Here is a 19,297-nt window from a genome sequence, read left to right on the forward strand (position 1 = left end):
CAGAAGCATGACTGCCAGGGTGGTGCTGGCTCTAGGTGGACTGAGGGGAAGACTGTCCCATAGTTGCTTGTGGTAGAGAATAGTCTTCAGAGGATTTGCCCAAACAGCCACAACTAGGCCGGGTGTTGAGCATGGAAGAATTCCTTCCTGATGAGAGTCCTGTAGGTGTGTACAGCACATGGATCAGGGTTTGGGAGCTGTCAACATGTGACGATCATGGTGACAGGCAAGTGATCAGGGACAGATGGCCAGGCTGACACTGAGGGTCTATATACAGAGCTAAAGGACAAGCACAAGCAATGGGAGACCCCAATCCGGTTGAGGGTTGCCAGAGTTAGCAAGTAAAAATATAGAATGCCCAACTAAATTTAAAATTCAAGAAAAGTTTGCTTTTCCTTTTTAGTATAACTTTGTCCTATGCAATATGTGGCACATACTTGTACTAAAAGTCTATTAGCTGTTGATGTAAAATTCAAATTTAATTGGGCATCCTGTATCTTATTTGTCAAGCCTAATCCAGATAGAACTGGAAAGTAATGTGGAGTTAGGTCCCTCCAACTTTAAAATAGGATAACAATGGACACGTAACAGGAGTCTGCTAAGAACTGACATGAAATGCCCAGCACAGAGGAAGTCCACAATAAATTTGCCCTTTCCACTTCCACACAACCTTTCCTTTCTTACTGAAAGTATAGCATTAAAAAATTCGATTCGGTTCTTATCATAAATATCATATAAACCCTAAGAATGAACAAACTCTTTGAGGGAGAGAAATTTTAAAAATCTGCTGGTGCCAACGGGTGAGTACTGGGAAATACTCATAATTTAAGAAAAGGCAAGGAAGCCAACTGGGGACTGTTATGGTTAATTTTATGTGTCAACTTGAATGGCCCATGAATCCCCAGATATTTGGCTAATCATTAGTTCTGGGTGTGTTCTGTGAGGATGTTTCTGGATGAGATTAACTTTTGAATTAGTGCACTGAGTAAAGCAGAAGGCCCTCTCCAGCATGGGTGGATATCATCCAAGCCACTGAAGGCCTGGGTAGAATAAAAGGGTAAGCAAGGAAGAATTCTCTCTGTACTTCACTGCCTTTGAACTAAGACATCTGTCTCCTGCCTTCTGACTCGGATTGGCACTGGAACTTACACCACTGCCTTTCCTGGTTCTCAGACCCTGGACTCACGCCGGAACTACCCTCACTGGCTCTCTTGGATCTCCAGCTTATTAGCTGCAGATCTTGGACTTCTCAGCCTCCGTAATTGTGGGAGCAAATTCCTTAGTGTGTGTGTATATGTTTGTGTATCCTACTGTTTCTTTAGACTAATAGAAAAATGGAGAGAGCAGAGAACCAGGGGTGGAGAGTCAGGGAAAAACCAGGATAATGTGGCATCTTGGAAGCATGAGAATAGAGAATTTCCATTCAAAAGCCTAGTGTTTATGACTTTCTTTCTCTCTGTGCTTAACTGTTTCATAATATTTTACTTTGTTTTGATCTGAATTTCCCAAACTTATTTGGCCACATAATTATTTTTCCTATGAGATATATATTTTAAATATTTTAAGTGACACATAAAAATATTGGCCTATATTTCCCTGGGACCCAATTCTTGAATGTTAGACTCTAACCATCATAGTTCAGACCCATATGAAACTTATTATATCCAAAACAGCTTTTTGATTTATAATGGCATTTGGAAATTGTAGTAGAATGTTTTTTAGGATACTGTCTTCTAGAGAGCATATGTCTCCTTTGAGAATAAATTTAAATTAGGGAGAAACAGAAGAAGATACATAGAAATAGAAACGCATAGAAGTAGAAGAAGAAGAAAGATACAAAGTGAAAAACTTAAACATTAAATTCTTATTTTTCTTAAGATTCTATATACATGAGAAGACACTCATAAAGTTTTCAGAATATCTACCATTTTATACATCAGAAATACTGTATTAAAAACAAAAACAAGCCAAAGCAGTCTGGAGGAAGAAGAATGGAGATGGAGGAATCAACCTTCCTGACTTTAGACTATACTACAAACAATATCATACAGGCACAAAAACAGAAATACAGACCAATGGAACAAGATAGAAAGCCCAGAGGTAAACCAAGGCACTGTGTGCACCCTATCTTTGACAAAGGAGGGAAGAATATAAAATGGGAAAAAGATAGTCTCTTCAATAAGTGGTACTGGGAAAACTGGACAGCTATCTGTAAAAGAATGAAATTAGAACACTTCCTAATACCATACACAAAGATAAACTCAAAATGGATTAAAGCCCTAAATATAAGACCATAAACTATGAAACTCTTACAGGAAAACATAGGCAGAACACTCTGATATAAATCATAGCAAGATCCTCTATGATACACCTCTAGAGTAATGGAAATAAAAACAAAAATAAAAATAAACAGTTGGGAGCTAATTAAGTTTAAAAGTTTTTGCACAGCAAAGGAAACTATAAACAAGGTGAAAAGACAATCCTCAGAACAGGAGAAAATAATAGCAAGTGGAACAGCTGACAAAGGATTAATCTCCAAAATATACAAGCAGCTTATGTAATTCTACACCAGAAAAACAAACAACACAATAAAAAAGTGGGAAGAAAGAGCTAAACTGACATTTCTCCCAAGAAGACATACAGATGACCAATAAACACATGAAAATATGCTCAACATTGCTTATTATTCAGTTCAGTTCAGTTCAGTCACCCAGTCATGTCCAACTTTTTGCAACCCCATGGACTGAGGCACGCCAGGCCTCCCTGTCCATCACCAGCTCCCGGAGTTTACCCAAACTCATGTCCATTGAGTCAGTGATGCCATCCAACCATCTGATTCTCTGTCACCCCCTTCTCCTCATGCCTTCAATCTTTCCCAGCATCAGGGTCTTTTCAAACGAGTCAGCTCTTTGCATCAGGTGGCCAAAGTATTGGAATTTCAGGTTCAACATCAGTTCTTCCAATGAACACTCAAGACTGATCTCCTTTAGGATGGAATGGTTGGATCTCCTTGCAGTCCAAGGGACTCTCAAGAGTCTTCTCCAACATCACAGTTCAAAAGGATCAATTCTTTGGTGCTCAGCTTTCTTTATAATCCAACTCTCACATTCATACATGACTACTGGAAAAACCATAGCTTTGACAAGATGGACCTTTGTTGCAAAGTAATATCCCTGCTTTTTAATAAGCTGTCTATGTTGGTCACAACTTTCCTACCAAGGAGAAAGCATCTTTTAATTTCATGGCTGCAGTCACAATCTGCAGTGATTTTGGAACCCCCCAAAATAAAGTCTGCCACTGTTTCTACTGTTTGCTCATTATTAGAGAAATGCAAATCAAAAATATAAAGAAGCATCATCTCACACTGGTCAGAATGGCCATCACCAAAAAATCTGCGAGCAATAAATGCTGGAGAGAGTATGGAGAAAACAGAAACCTCTTGTACTGTTGGTGGGAACGTAAATTGATACAGCCACTATGGAAGACCATATGGAGATTCCTTAAAAAACTAGGAATAAAACTACCATAAGACTCAACTATCCCACTACTGGGCATACACCCTGAGAAAACCATAATTGAAAAAGATACATGTACCCCAGTGTTCATTGCAGTGCTATTTACAATAGCTGGGACATATAAGCAACCTAGATGTCCATCAACAGATGAATGGATAAAGAAGCTATAAAGAAGTACATATATACAATGGAATATTACTCTGCCATATAAAGGAACACATTTGAGTCAGTGCTATTGAGGTGGATGAACCTAGAACCTATTATACAGAGTGAAGTCAGAAAGAGAAAAATAAATATTGTGTGTTAAAGCATATGGAATCTATATGGATGGTACTGATGAAACCATCCATATAGATTCCATATGGAAACAGATAGCCAGTGGGAATTTGCAGTATGACTCAGGGAACTCAAACCAGCGCTCTGTGACAACATAGAGGGGTGGGATGGGGTAGGAGGGAAGTAGGAGGGAGAGTCAAGAGGGAGGGGACATATGTATACCTATGGCTGATACATGTTGATGTATGGTAGAAACCAATACAATATCGTAAAGCAATTATCCTTCAATTAGAAAAAACACAAAATAACTTCTCTAGAATGTTCTACTTTGGGTAAGCAGAACAAGATAGTTCCTAAGAACAGTCCAGGTGTTGAAATAATATTTGATTTTTTTTTAAGATTAAGTATCAGTAGAACATGGAAGCAGATTAACTGTTTTATTCTTGGGAGTTCTATTTCTAACAGGATATAAATTTTCCACTATGTGTTTGGAGGTGACAGTGTTGTTATATTTTTTGACATTCAGTGTTGTGCTAAAAGGAAAGGTTAGTTTAAACAATGAACAGAAAACTCTTGACCTTATGCTGGTAAAATTTTCATTTTGATTTTGGATGAGGAGAATGGCTTTATTAAACATCTGCAGTTTACTTTCAAACAATTTTTTTTTTTATTCAAGTAAATGGGTGTTTGCCGAGTTTTGATACAAATGTCTCTTAGGAAAATTTATGAGCAAAATTATGAAAGACATTACATACTGTCAAGAAACTTATGATTAGGAAATGTCCAGTAACTATGAGCCTTTGGAAAAATGTTCAAAATAGAGTTTATATGGTGAGGATTAAATTTTATGCTGAGAAGTGTTTTGTGACTCATTCTATTCTTGGCAGGGTGGCAGTCAGGTGAGAACAATCTATCATTCTAGACTGGGGAAAAGTTTCTGTGGAAATTGTGTAAGGAAATGAGTCTTAAGTGTAGAAAATCAGAGTTATGAATCTCAGATCTGGATAATTGTGTGTTATAGATTGAATGTGCCTCCACCAAATTCATGTGCTAAAGAATGAACTCCCAGTGAGATGATATGTATCTTGGGGAGATAATTAAGTGTAGATGAGGTCATGTGGGTAGAGTCCCCATAATAGCATTATTGTCCTGAGAAAAAGAGGAAGAAAAACCAGAGCTTCCTCTCTGCCATGTAGGACACAGCAAGAAGGCAGCTGCCTACAAGCCAGGAAAAGAGCCCTTACCAAGGACCAAACCTGCCAGTGCTTTGATCTTGGACTTCCCAATCTCCAGAAATGTGACTCAGTCTATGGTATTTTGTTACAGTACCCTGAGCTGACTGAGGTACTGTATAACCTACAGCATGTAATCTGGTCTCTCCCATCTTCAGTTTCCTGATTTGTATAATGGGAGTAAAGTTGATGTGATCTATAAGTGAACATGCCTACCAATACTAAATGTGACTAAACCAATACTAAACAATCCCACTGGTACACAATCAATGGTGGAATGGACCCAAGACATTTACTCTGACATTTAAAAACACTTATGTCCAACGATGACCTGAGTTACTAGTCAATCTTTAAATACATTCACATTCTAACAATTTTATTTTTAATCTCTGGGAATTGTGAAAACTGGCCCTTTTGAGGCAAAGCAGTGTTGCCAAAAAATATCTTTGGGGAATTTTCATTTCTTGTCCCTAAATTTGGCTCTATTTGTTCTGATGACATGAGTATTTCAGGATACAGGTTGCCCTTAGGACAGGGGTGACAAAAAAAAAAATAAACAGGGTTAAGAATTTGGCTGGGCCCATCATGGGAGAGATGGGGATGGGGATGATCTACAGCAAGGGTGGCCAACTGTGGCCTAAGGGACAAAACTGCCCCCCACCATCTTTTCTTGTATGAACTTCTAACTAAGAATAGTTTTCACATTTTCAAATGTAAAAAAAAAAGACAATGTATCTCTTGGTGAGTTGAAGACATCTCTTCTTTTCACAAAGTCAAAATATATACTTTTTTGCCCCTTTTTAGAAAATGTTTGTTGATGCATGATCTAGCAATAACTTAGAAATACTACAGTTTAGTGAATAAGACCCAGGAAATCAAATAAGTGGTAAAAGCATCCTGGAGCTAAAGGCATTTACTCCCTACTTTGATGATCTATCGCACAGTGGACTGGCAAGATGCTGCTGCTCAACAGTCAATCCCTCTGCTCTTCCTTGATGACAGAAGCCTGATTTGGTTCAAGAGTCCACTCTCCTTGAGCTTCAGGGGAGGATTTTCCCACTCCTAGCCTCATCTCTTTATCTACTTGTGTACTGAAAACCATGATTTCCCATTAATACTCAATTCTAATCTAACAGCACAGAGTTCATTCTAGTTTTCTTCCTTTCCACACTCACAACTATACCTTCTCCTAGAGGGAGAAACCCGGATCCCAATTTTCTAGGCTTTTAACTTACTCGGTCTATCCACCTCTTCCCCGTATGTACCAATCTCTAATTGTCATAGCCATGTTTCCTGTGCAAGTACCACCCTCCTTACACTCCTCTGGTTCTGATACTCCACACAGGCCAGTCCCTCATCTCATGAATGGATGTGATTCTCACATCACTGAGTTCCATCTCCACCCTACCCTTCAGTATGACCACCTGAACTTTCTTCCCCTAGGATCCCACTCCTTGACTAGACCCCTTTCCTATGCACTTGGGCTCTAAGCCCTGTGCTAGGCCAGCCTCATGCTGCTGGTGCCTCACCTCCCACACCATGCCCTCCTCTTCCAGTCCCTACCTCTCAGCCCTGTCTCATCTGGGGTGCCCACCTCTCTCACCAAATTTCCAATGCTCCAATGCCTTTCACAGGCACGTTTTTCTCATTCCTGCTTTTTATTATTATTTTTTTTTTGTATAAACCTCGAGAAATACATATATCTCAACCTGATAGTCATCCTTCTTCAGTTTTACCAAGCAACTTGAACATGTAGTCCTTGCAGAATGACTTGGCCAGTGTATACATAACAGCATTTTGATTCCGTATATATGCATTAGAATACAGTATTTATCTTTCTGTTTCTGACTCACTTCACTCTGTATAATAGGTTCCAGGTTCATCCACCTCATTAGAACTGACTCAAATGCATTCTTTTTTATGGCTGAATAATATTCCATTGTGTATATGTACCACAACTTCTTTATCCATTTATCTGCCAATGGACATCTAGGTTGCCTCCATGTTCTAGCTATTGTAAATAGTGCTGCAGTGAACAATGGGGTACATGTGTCTCTTTCAATTTTGGTTTCCTCAGGGTATATGCCTAGGAGTGGGATTGCTGGGTCATATGGTGATTTTATTCCTAGTTTTTTAAGGAATCTCCATACTGTCTTCCATGGTGGCTGTATCAATTTACATTCCCACCAACAGTGCAAGAGCATTTCCTTTTCTCCACACTCTCTCCAGCATTTATTGTTTGTAGACTTCTTGATGAGGGCCATTCTGACCAGTGTGAGGTGATAGCTCATTGTAGTTTTGATTTGCATAATAATGAGCGACGTTAAGCATCTTTTCATGTGTTTGTTAACCATCTGTATGTCTTTGGAGAAATGTCTGTTTAGGTTTTCTCCCCACTTTTTGTTTGGGTTATTTGTTTTTCTGGTATTGAGTTGTATGAGCTGCTTGTACATTTTGGAAACTAATCCTTGGTCAGTTGTTTCATTTGCTATTATTTTCTCCCATTCTGAGTGTTGTCTTTTCACCTTGCTTATAGTTTTCTTTGCTATGAAAAGCTTTTAAGTTTAATCAGGTCCCACTTGTTTACTTTAGTTTTTATTTCCATTACTCTAGGAGGTGGGTCATAGAGGATCTTGCTTTGATTTATGTCATCGAGTGTTCTGCCTGTGTTTTCCGCTAAGAGTTTTATAGTTTCTGGTCTTAAGTTTAGGTCTTTCATCCATTTTGAGTTTATCTTTGTGTGTGGTGTTAGAAAGTGTTCTAATTTCATTCTTTTACATGTAGCTGTCCAGTTTTCCCAGCACCATTTATTGAAGAGGCTGTCTTTGCCCCATTTTATATTCTTGCTAGGACCATTGGCATTTTGACTGAGATTGTATTGAATTTGTAGAGCACTTTGGGTGGTACTAACATCTTAAGTACTTTTCTTGTTAGTATTATCAATTCCTTGGATATTTGATAAAATACTCTTTGAATCTGCAGGGTGTGTGTGTGTGTGTGTGTGTGTGTGTGTTTCTGTGTGTGTTTCTTCATAGGCAGATTTCAAATTCTGGTTAAATTTCTTTTATTGTTATTGTTATTTAGGTCTTAAATGTCTTTCAATAATGCTTTATTGCTTGCAGTGTACTAGTCTTTCACCTTAGTTACATTTGTTCCTAGCTATTTTTGTCAAAAATGAGGTTTATAAAATAAAGTATTTTAGGCATGCACAAAAAAAATATAATGAATGTAATCACCAATCAGCTTAAGAAATAAGATTTAACAAATACAATTAAAGCCTCTCTGACTGTATTTTTTTTTTCCCTCCCTCAGATGTAACTGGTTTCTTAAATTTAATGTTGATCATTTCCTTACATATCCTTCCCTGATAGCTCAGTTGGTAAAGAATCTGTCTGCAGTGCAGGAGACCCTGGTTCAATTCCTGGGTCAGGAAGATCCACTGGAGGAGGGATGGGCTATACACTCCAATATTCTCGGGCTTCCCTTGTGGCTCAGCTGGTAAAGAATCCGGCTGCAATGCGGGAGACCTGAGTTCGATCCCTGAGTTGGGAAGAAACCCTGCAGAAGGGAAAGGCTACCCACTCCACTATTCTGGCCTGGAGAATTCTAGGGCTGTATAGTCCATGGGGTTGTAAAGAGTCAGATATGACTGAGCGACTTTCACTTTCTTTTCTTTTTTTCCACTTCTTTTAAAAAAAATTTATTTATTTATTTTAATTGGAGGCTAATTACTTCACAATATTGTTGTGGTTTTTGCCATATATTGACATGAATCAGCCATGGGTGTACACGTATCCCCCAGTCTGGAACCCCCCCTCCATCCTCCTCCCTCCCTCCTCATTCCATCCCTCTGGATGGTCCAGGGCACCAGCTTTGAGTGCCCTGCTTCATGCATCAAACTTGGATTGGTCATCTATTTCACATCTGGTAATATACATATTTCAATGCTATTCTCTCAAATCATCTCACACTTGCCATCTCTCACAGAGTCCAAAAGTCTGTTCTTTAGATCTGTGTCTCTTTTGCTGTCTCATGTATAGGGCCATCGTTACCATCTTTCATATACATGCGTTGTAAATTTAATATACAGGCACTGATATACTGTATTGGGGTTTTTCTTTCTGACTTACTTCTCTCTGTATAACAGGCTCCAGTTTCATCCACTTCATTAGAACTGATTAAAATGCATTCTTTTTAATGGCTGAGTAATACTCCATTGTGTATATGTACCACAGCTTTCTTATCCATTCATCTGCTAATGGACATCTAGGTTGCTTCCATGTGCTAGCTATTGTAAACAGTGCTGCAATGAACATTGGGGTACACGTGTCTCTTTCAATTCTGGTTTCCTCGGTGTATATGCCCAGTAGTGGGATTGCTAGGTTGTATGGCAGTTCTATTTCCAGTTTTTTAAGGAATCTCCACACTGTTCTCCAAAGTGGCTGTACTAGATTGCATTCCCACCAATAGTGTAAGAGGGTTCCCTTTTCTCTGCACCCTCTCCAGCATTTATTGTTTGTAGACATTTTGATAGCAGCCATTCTGACTGGTGTGAGATGGTACCTCATTGTGGTTTTGATTTGCATTTCTCTGATAATAAGTGATGTTGAGCATCTTTTCATATGTTTGTTAGCTATCTGTATGTCTTCTTTGGAGAAATGTCTGTTTAGTTCTTTGGCCCATTTTTTGATTGGGTCACTTATTTTTCTGGAATTGAGCTGCATGAGCTGCTTGTGTATTTTTGAGATTAATTCTTTGTCAGTTGCTTCATTTGCTATTATTTTCTCCCATTTTTAAGGCTGTCTTTTCACCTTGCTTATAGTTTCTTTAGTTGTGCAAAAGCATTTAAGTTTAATTAGGTCCCATTTGTTTATTTTTTATTTAATTTCCATTACTCTGGGAGGTGTGTCATAGAGGATCTTGCTGTGATTTACATCAGAGGGAGTTCTGCCTATGTGTTCCTCTAGGAGTTTTATAGTTTCTGGTATTACATTTAGATCTTTAATCCATTTTGAGTTTATTTTTGTGTATGGTGTTAGAAAGTATTCTAGTTGCATTCTTTTGCAAGTGGTTGACCAGTTTTCCCAGCACCACTTGTTAAAAAGATCATCTTTTCTCCATTGTATATTTTTGCCTCCTTTGTCAAAGATAAGGTGTTTATAGGTATGTGGATTTATCTCTGGGCTTTCTATTTTGTTCCATTGATCTAGATATCTGTCTTTGTGCCAGTACCATATTGTCTTGATGACTGTAGCTTTGTAGTATAGTCTGAAGTCAGGCAGGTTGATTCCTCCAGTTACATTCTTCTTTCTCAAGATTGCTTTGGCTATTCAAGGTTTTTTGCATTTCTATACAAATTGTGAACTTATTTGTTCTCAATTCAGTCTCTCAGTCATGTCCGACTCTTTGCGACCCCATGAATTGCAGCACGCCAGGCCTCCCTATCCATCGCCAACTCCTGGAGTTCACCCAGACTCAAGTCCATCGAGTCAGTGATGCAATCCAGCCATCTCATCCTCTGTCATCCCCTTCTTCTCCTGCCCCCAATCCCTCCCAGCATCAGAGACTTTTTCAATGAGTCAACGCTTCGCATGAGGTGGCCAAAGTACTGGAGCTTCAGCTTTAGCATCATTCCTTCCAAAGAAATCCCAGGGCTGATCTCCTTCAGAATGGACTGGTTGGATCTCCTTGCAGTCCAAGGGACTCAAGAGTCTTCTCCAACACCACAGTTCAAAAGCATCAATTCTTCGGCGCTCAGCCTTCTTCACAGTCCAACTCTCACATCCATACATGACCACAGGAAAAACCATAGCCTTGACTAGACGAACCTTTGTTGGCAAAGTAATGTCTCTGCTTTTGAATATGCTATCTAGGTTGGTCATAACTTTCCTTCCAAGGAGTAAGTGTCTTTTAATTTCATGGCTGCAGTCACCATCTGCACTGATTTTGGAGCCCCCCAAAATAAAGTCTGACACTGTTTCCCCTGTTTCCCCATCTATTTCCCATGAAGTGATGGGACCAGATGCCATGATCTTCGTTTTCTGAATGTTGAGCTTTAAGCCAACTTTTTCACTCTCCACTTTCACTTTCATCAAGAGGCTTTTGAGTTCCTCTTCACTTTCTGCCATAAGGGTGGTGTCATCTGCATATCTGAGGTTACTGATATTTCTCCCGGCAATCTTGATTCCAGCTTGTGTTTCTTCCAGCCCAGCTTTTCTCATGATGTACTCTGCATATAAGTTAAATAAGCAGGGTGACAATATACAGCCTTGACGTACTCCTTTTCCTATTTGGAACCAGTCTGTTGTTCCATGTCCAATTCTAACTGTTGCTTCCTGACTTGCATATAGGTTTCTCAAGAGGCAAGTCAAGTGGTCTGGTATTCCCATCACTTTCAGAATTTTCCATAGTTTATTGTGACCCACACAGTCAAAGGCTTTGGCATAGTCAATAAAGCAAAAATAGATGTTTTTCTGGAACTCTCTTGCTTTTTCCATGATCCAGTGGATGTTTTCAATTTGATCTCTGGTTCCTCTGCCTTTTCTAAAGCCAGCTTGAACATCTGGATGTTCACAGTTCACATATTGCTGAAGCCTGGCTTGGAGAATTTTGAGCATTACTTTACTAGCGTGTGAGATGAATGCAATTGTGCGGTAGTTTGAGCATTCTTTGGCATTACCTTTCTTTGGGATTGGAATGAAAACTGACCTTTCCAGTCCTGTGGCCACTGCTGAGTTTTCCAAATTTGCTGGCATATTGAGTGCAGCACTTTCACAGCATCATCTTTCAGGATTTGAAATAGCTCAACTGGAATTCCATCACCTCCACTAGCTTTGTTTGTAGTGTTGCTTTCTAAGGCCCACTTGGCTTCACGTTCCAGGATGTCTGGCTCTAGGTCAGTGATCACACTGTCGTGATTATCTTGGTCATGAAGATCTTTTTTGTACAGTTCTTCTGTGTATTCTTGCCACCTCTTCTTAATATCTTCTGCTTCTGTTAGGTCCATACCATTTCTGTCCTTTATCGAGCCCATCTTTGCATGAAATGTTCCCTTGGTATCTCTAATTTTCTTAAAGAGATCTCTAGTCTTTCCCATTCTGTTGTTTTCCTCTATTTCTTTGCATTGATCGCTGAGGAAGGCTTTCTTATCTCTTCTGGCTATTCTTTGGAACTCTGCATTCAGATGCTTATATCTTTCCTTTTCCCCTTTGCTTTTTGCTTCTCTTCTTTTCACAGCTATTTGTAAGGCCTCCCCAGACAGCCATTTTGCTTTTTTGCATTTCTTTTCCATGGGGATGGTCTTGATTCCTGTCTCCTGTACAATGTCACGTACCTCAGTCCATAGTTGGTCAGGCACTGTATCTATCAGATCTAGGCCCTTAAATCTATTTCTCACTTCCACTGTATGTATAATCATAAGGGATTTTATTTAGGTCATACCTGTATGGTCTAGTGGTTTTCCCTACTTTCTTCAATTTCAGTCTGAATTTGGCAATAAGGAGTTCATGATCTGAGCCACAGTCAGCTCCTGGTCTTGTTTTTGCTGACTGTATAGAGCTTCTCCATCTTTAGCTGCAAAGAATATAATCAATCTGATTTCAGTTTTGACCATCTGGTGATGTCCATGTGTAGAGTCTTCTCTTGTGTTGTTGGAAGAGGGTGTTTGCTATGACCAGTGCATTTTCTTGGCAAAACTCTATTAGCCTTTGTCCTGCTTCATTCCATATTCCAAGGCCAAATTTGCCTGTTACTTCAGGTGTTTCTTGACTTCCTACGTTTGCATTCCAGTCCCCTATAATGAAAAGGGCATCTTTTTTGGGTGTTAGTTCTAAAAGGTCTTGTAGGTCTTCATAGAACCGTTCAACTTCAGCTTCTTCAACGTTATGGTTGGGGCATAGACTTGGATTACTGTGATATTGAATAGTTTGCCTTGAAAACGAACAGAGATCATTCTGTCGTTTTTGAGATTGCATCCAAGTACTGCGTTTCGGACTTTTTGTTGTTCATGATGGCTACTCCATTTCTTCTGAGGGATTCCTGCCCGCAGTAGTAGATATAATGGTCATCTGAGTTAAATTCACCCATTCCAGTCCATTTTAGTTCTCTGATTCCTAGAATGTCGACATTCACTCTTGCCATCTCTTGTTTGACCACTTCCAATGTGCCTTGATTCATGGACCTGACATTCCAGGTTCCTATGCAGTATTGCTCTTACAGCATCAGACCTTGCTTCTACACCAGTCACATCTACAGCTGGGTATTGTTTTTGCTTTGGCTCCATCCCTTCATTCTTTCTGGAGTTATTTCTCCACTGATCTCCAGTAGCATATTGGGCACCTACTGACCTGGGGAGTTCCTCTTTCAGTATCCTATCATTTTGCCTTTTCATACTGTTCAATGGGGTTCTCAAGGCAAGAATACTGAAGTGGTTTGCCATTTCCTTCTCCAGTGGACCACATTCTGTCAGATCTCTCCACCATGACCTGCCCATCTTGGGTTGCCCCACAGGCATGGCTTAGTTTCATTGAGTTAGACAAGGCTGTGGTCCTAGTGTGATTAGATTGACTAGTTTTCTGTGAGTATGGTTTCAGTATGTCTGCCCTCTGATGCCCTCTTGCAACGCCTACCATCTTATTTGGGTTTCTCTTACCTTGGGCGTTGGGTATCTCTTCACGGCTACTCCAGCAAAGCACAGCAGCTGCTCCTTACCTTGGACGAGGGGTGTCTCCTCACCACCTCCCTTCCTGACCTTCAACATGGGATAGCTCCTCTAGGCCCTCCTGTGCCCGCGCAGCCAAGGCTCCTTGGACGTGGGGTTGGTCCTCCCGGCCGCCGCCCCTGGCCTCAGGTGTGGGGTTGCTCCTCCCAGCCGTGGCACCTGGCCTTGGGCGTAGGGGCGTGGGGTAGCTCCTCCCGGCTGCTGCCCCTGACCTCGGACACGAGGTAGCTCCTCTCGACCGTTCCTGCACCGTCGCAGCCTGGCACTCTTGGCTGCTGCCTCTGACCTCGGATGTGGGGTAACTCCTCCTGGCCGCCGCCCTTTGGGAATCGGGTCCTCCCAGCTTCTGCCCCTGACCTCCAACGTGGGGTAGCTCTTCTCGGCCATGCTTAGTGCTCTGGTCATCGCAGCTGCCTGCGTCTGGGAAAAATACCATTGGTAGCTTGATAGGGATTGCATTGTATCTATAGATTGCATTGGGTAGTATACTCACTTTCACTATATTGATTCTTCTGACCCATGAACACGGTATATTTCTCCATCTATTTGTGTCATCTTTGATTTCTTTCATCAGTGTTTTATAGTTTTCTATATATACGTCTTTTGTTTTTTTAGGTAAATTATTCCTAAGTATTTTATTCTTTTCGTCACAATGGTGAATGGGATTGTTTCCTTAATTTCTCTGTTTTCTCATTGTTAGTGTATAGGAATGCAAGGTTTTTCTGTATATTAATTTTATATCCTGACACTTTACTATATTTATTAATTAGCTCTAGTAATTTCCTGGTGGTGTCTTTAGGGTTTTCTATGTAGAGGATCATGTCATCTGCAAACAGTGAGAGTTTTACATCTTTTCCAATCTGGATTCCTTTTATTTCTTTTTCTTTTCTGATTGCTGTGACTAAAACTTCCAAAACTATGTTGAATAGTAGTGGTGAGAGTGGGCACCCTTGTCGTGTTCCTGACTTTAGGGGAAATTCACTTTCACCTTCATTTCCTTACATAGTATGATAGGCAGAATAATAATTGCTCCCCCACCCCACCCCTGTACCCCACCAAATCCTCAGAACCTATGAATACAAGGCAAGAGTCTTAGCAGATGTGAGTAAGTTAAAGAATTTGAGATGGTGAGATTATCCTTGCTTATCTGGGTGGATCCAATGTAGTAACAACGTCCTTATAAATGAAAGAGGGAGTTAGTTAATGAAAGTTGTTCAGTCGTGTCAGACTCTTTGTGACCCCATGGACTATATAGTCCATGGAATTCTCCAGGACAGAATATTGGAATGGTAGCCTTTCCCTTCTGCAGGGGATCTTCCCAACCCAGGTCTCCTGCATTGCAGGTGGATTCTTTACCAGTTGAGCCACAAGGGAAGCCCAGGAATACTAGAGTGGGTAGCCTATCCCTTCTCCAGCAGATATTCCCAACCCAGGTATTGAACTGGGATCTCTTGCATTGCAGGCAGATTCTTTACCAACTGACCTATCAGGGAGGCAGGCTTAAATACATCTCTCCAAGGGCCAGATAAAAATCAGTATCTCTTGATTTTTATGACATAGAGATGTTCCCAAGGTCCTGGGACCCATATCTCCTTGAATGTAAATTAGTAAGGATCTTCCTGACATTTTGGGAGCTTGACCTAGGAAAGTAGGCTGGATTATACCCATTTGACGTTCTCGGGGAGAAAATAAAATTTTTATCATCCTTTTGGATCAGAGAATTAACTAAACAGATAGCTACAGATCTAATCTCTGTAGTTCACATAAAAGTAAAGTGTTTATAGAGGAAGTAAAGATAAAATATTACCTTTATTTCATACAGATTTCTGTGTCTCTGGAGACTAGAGTTTTTTGCAGGAGCACTGAGGAATCCAGGAAAGATTATTTCCTCAGAATGATTTATCAACAATTGAGAGTTCTGATATAACCTTTCATCATGATTGTGGATTTGTCAATTTCTCCTTGTATCCTTGTGGCTTTTCAGATGCTTACACATTTAGAATTGTTATATATCTTTAGTAGATTGTTAGAATTACTTTAATTATAATGTAGTGACCTTCTTTATCAGATAAACTTTAAAAATCCACCTAAAGTACAATGCTGAACAAGATGAACAAAACTGAAAGGAGATTTTTGATAGCTGTGTTAATATAAGAAGGAAAAACTTAAAAGCAAAAACATTATTAGGGATAATCTTTGTCTTCCCACCGGTCCTGCTGCTGCTGCTGCTGCTGCTGCTAAACCACTCCAGCCGTGTCCGACTCTGTGCGACCCCATGGACAGGAGCCCACCAGGCTCCTCTGTCCCTGGGATTCTCCAGGCAAGAATACTGGAGTGGGTTGCCATTTCCTTCTCCAAGGCATGCATGCATGCTAAGTCACTTCAGTCACATCCGACTCTGTACGATCCCATGGGCAGCAGCCTACCAGGTTCCTCTGTCCATGGAATTCTCTAGGCAAGAATACTGGAGTTGGTTGCCATTTTCTTCTCCATTCCCACCAGTGAATTTTGTTAAATTTATTATTACTAGATTTACTTAGATTCAGTTTTTCATTTCATTTTATACTATTTGTTTTTTTTATGTGCTTCCTTGTTTTGTCCTTTCCTGACTTAATTTGTTGAATTTAAAAAGCTATTCCCATCCCCCATTTTTATATTTTAGAAGATATCCATTCTATTTCTTCTATTTCAATGGTTTCACTTAAATATTTTTAACGTGCACATTTACCTTAATAAAGCTTAAAGTAAATGAATATCTAAACTTTCTTCCTGAATAATTACCAAAATTTAGAACATTTTAACTCTGATTACTCTCTCCAGTCTTAGAATATTAGTATTTTCTAGTGGTTTTGTCCCTTGCTTTTTGTACCCCCCACATTAGTCATCATCATGATATGCTTTTATAAGGTTATTGGGTTTACTCCTATCCTTATTAGTTTGTTTGCCCCTCATTACTGTTTCATCTCACTCCTCTCTTCTTACATAAACATCATTTACAAGTTCTTTTGTGATGGGCCCACTGGAGGCAAACTCTCTCAATCTTTGTCGTAGGGTGTCTACTTACTACTCATCCTTGCGTTGTGATTTACTTACATGTGGTATCTGAGATTGATAAGTATTTTCTGCTGACTTTGGCTTTCTGAGACTAAGTGACAGTCTTTTGCAGATAATCTGTCTCTGGTTGCACTTAAGGTTTTCCTTTGCTTATGGCCTTTTGTAATTTCACTACAAAGCCATGGAATAAGTATCCTGTTTGGGATTTCTTGTGCTTCTTAAATCTGAGAATTGTTGCTTTTCATCATTCTAAAGCATTTTTATTTATAATATTTTTGAGTTTTGCCTTGATTTCCATTTGCTCTCTTCCTTTCTTCTGGAAATTCTATAAGGGTCTGTATAGAATATTGTATAATGTTATCTATAACCTTTTTATGTTATATAATGTACTCTTAACTTCCTTCATATTTTTCATCTCTTTCTACCTCTGTGCCTTACCTGTGTAATTTTATCTTACATAATCTTACAGTTTGCTATTTCTTGCATCAGCTGGGTTTCTTCTGCTATGTAACTCATAGTTTGGAGAAAGGGTGTAAACATTTAGCTATAATATGAATAAGGTCTGAGAACCTAAAGTGATACATGGTGACTATGGCTGATAACACTGTGTTGTAAAATTGAAATTTGCTAACAGAATAGAACTTAAATGTTCTCATAAAAATGAATTAATTAAAATAAAGATAAATATGTGAGTGCTGGATGTGTTTAACTAGATGGAGGAATCCTTTCACAATGTATACATATATCAACTCACTACAACATACATTTTAAGTATATTCCCAGGAATCCTGTAACTTTAAAAAGAACCCAGTTCATTTCAGCAAGTGATTATTGAATGCCTTCATTTAGGGAAATCATTCACTTTCTAGCAGGATGCTACTTTCATTCAGAAAATAAAATAAAGCTACCTATCTTCTTCACCATCCTTCTGCAACTATCAGTTTGATCACACTATATCAAAGGCATCATCAGATAAGTTCTAGAACTCTAGATGAAATTTCTATCTTTAGATAAAATGCAAGCACATAAACCCCTGCTACCACAATATATGGATTGCATTATCCTTGTTAACACACACACAAATGGAAAATGCAAGAGTTAGATCAAAATTCATATGTTTTTCAAAATTGTGTATTATTTTTCTCTGTGTTTAGATTTTCTCCTACCTCAGTTTAAGAGATTTGGTAATATGTGGTCAAGTGAATCGCTCCTGGTTGTTGATGACACAAATGGGCTCATTGTGGAATGGTGTAAGTAGACACTACCTGAAGTATGTCTTTATTCTAGTTCTTAAAGGAGAACAGACTGCTATAGGCCACCTTATAGCAGTAATGGGGACCCCCTTCTTCCCTGCTCCACAACATGGGATCACAAAAAGGAGGTACACTTGTTTCACTTTCATCCAGGCACAGCCTGAAGGAAAAGAGGAAAAATGGTATTTGAAGAGATTTGATAGAAGTATTTTCTAATTTAAATAGTAGAAATAAATCGAATATTATTTTTTGGATTGAAATAAAGCTCTATTATATCTGAGTTAGGTTTAACATTGCCTTACTCAAGGAGCTCCAGAGATAGACTAAGCAAAATGCAAGAAAGGTGCTTATTGTAGAGTCTGGCATGTGGGCAGCACTCAATAAATATTAGCTATTGTTCTTAGTTTAAAAAACACACACACACACACACACAACAAAGCAGCACAAAATATGGAGTAAAAGGGAAGAAAAAAAAACTACTGAGCCTGAAATCCGGCTAAAATAGACAACATGTAAACAAAGCTTGTTTGATATTTCTTGGTGTGTTTGCATGCATGTAGACATATATATATATTGGAGAAGGCGATGGCACCCCACTCCAGTACTCTTTCCTGGAAAATCCCATGGACGGAGGAGCCTGGTGGGCTTCAGTCCATGGGGTCGCTAAGAGTCGGACACGACTGAGCGACTTCACTTTCACTTTTCACTTTCATGCATTGGAGAAGGAAATGGCAACCCACTCCAGTGTTCTTGCCCGGAGGATCCCAGGGACGGCGGAGCCTGGTGGGCTGCTGTCTATGGGATCACACAGAGTCGGACACGACTGAAGCGACTTAGCAGCAGCAGCAGCAGACATATATATACTCAGGCATTTTCTAATGTGGACTCCTAGGCTCATGCCTCTTGTATTATTCTTGTCATTGCACTATATTTGTACTATTCCCATAAAGTAGAACATGCTTTATTTTTCATTCCAAAGAAACATTGGGTGGTACGTCTTAGCCAATGATAAAAATAAGCATGTATTATCCTTGATGACCTTTCTTTTCTTTTTCTTGGATGACTGCTTTAATCTTAATAACTGTGATCATTTATGCCATCAACAAATGTTGGAGTGGCAACATTTTCCTTGTTGCCTATGTCCAGTCAATAGCTGACTTTACCACCCCTCCTTAATTGTTACTGATTGGAGGGCTAATGGTATCTTGTGCTCAGACTGACCTATGAATAGGTGATTGGGATCATTCT

The 19,297-nt window shown here is 39.5% G+C and overlaps 1 protein-coding gene across 1 annotated transcript in view; it reads left to right on the top strand.

Moving 5' to 3' along the window:
- The window catches only part of FBXL13 (F-box and leucine rich repeat protein 13), a 217,273-nt gene that overhangs the window by 53,711 nt on the left and 144,265 nt on the right, over window positions 1–19,297 (top strand). Inside the window, exon 8 of the mRNA XM_027539757.1 lies at window positions 17,951–18,046. Coding sequence (XP_027395558.1) covers window positions 17,951–18,046 — 96 coding nt within the window. The remainder of the gene's footprint in view (window positions 1–17,950; window positions 18,047–19,297) is intronic.

This window comes from Bos indicus x Bos taurus, chromosome 4 (assembly GCF_003369695.1).
Source record: "Bos indicus x Bos taurus breed Angus x Brahman F1 hybrid chromosome 4, Bos_hybrid_MaternalHap_v2.0, whole genome shotgun sequence".
Classification (NCBI taxonomy): domain Eukaryota; kingdom Metazoa; phylum Chordata; class Mammalia; order Artiodactyla; family Bovidae; genus Bos; species Bos indicus x Bos taurus.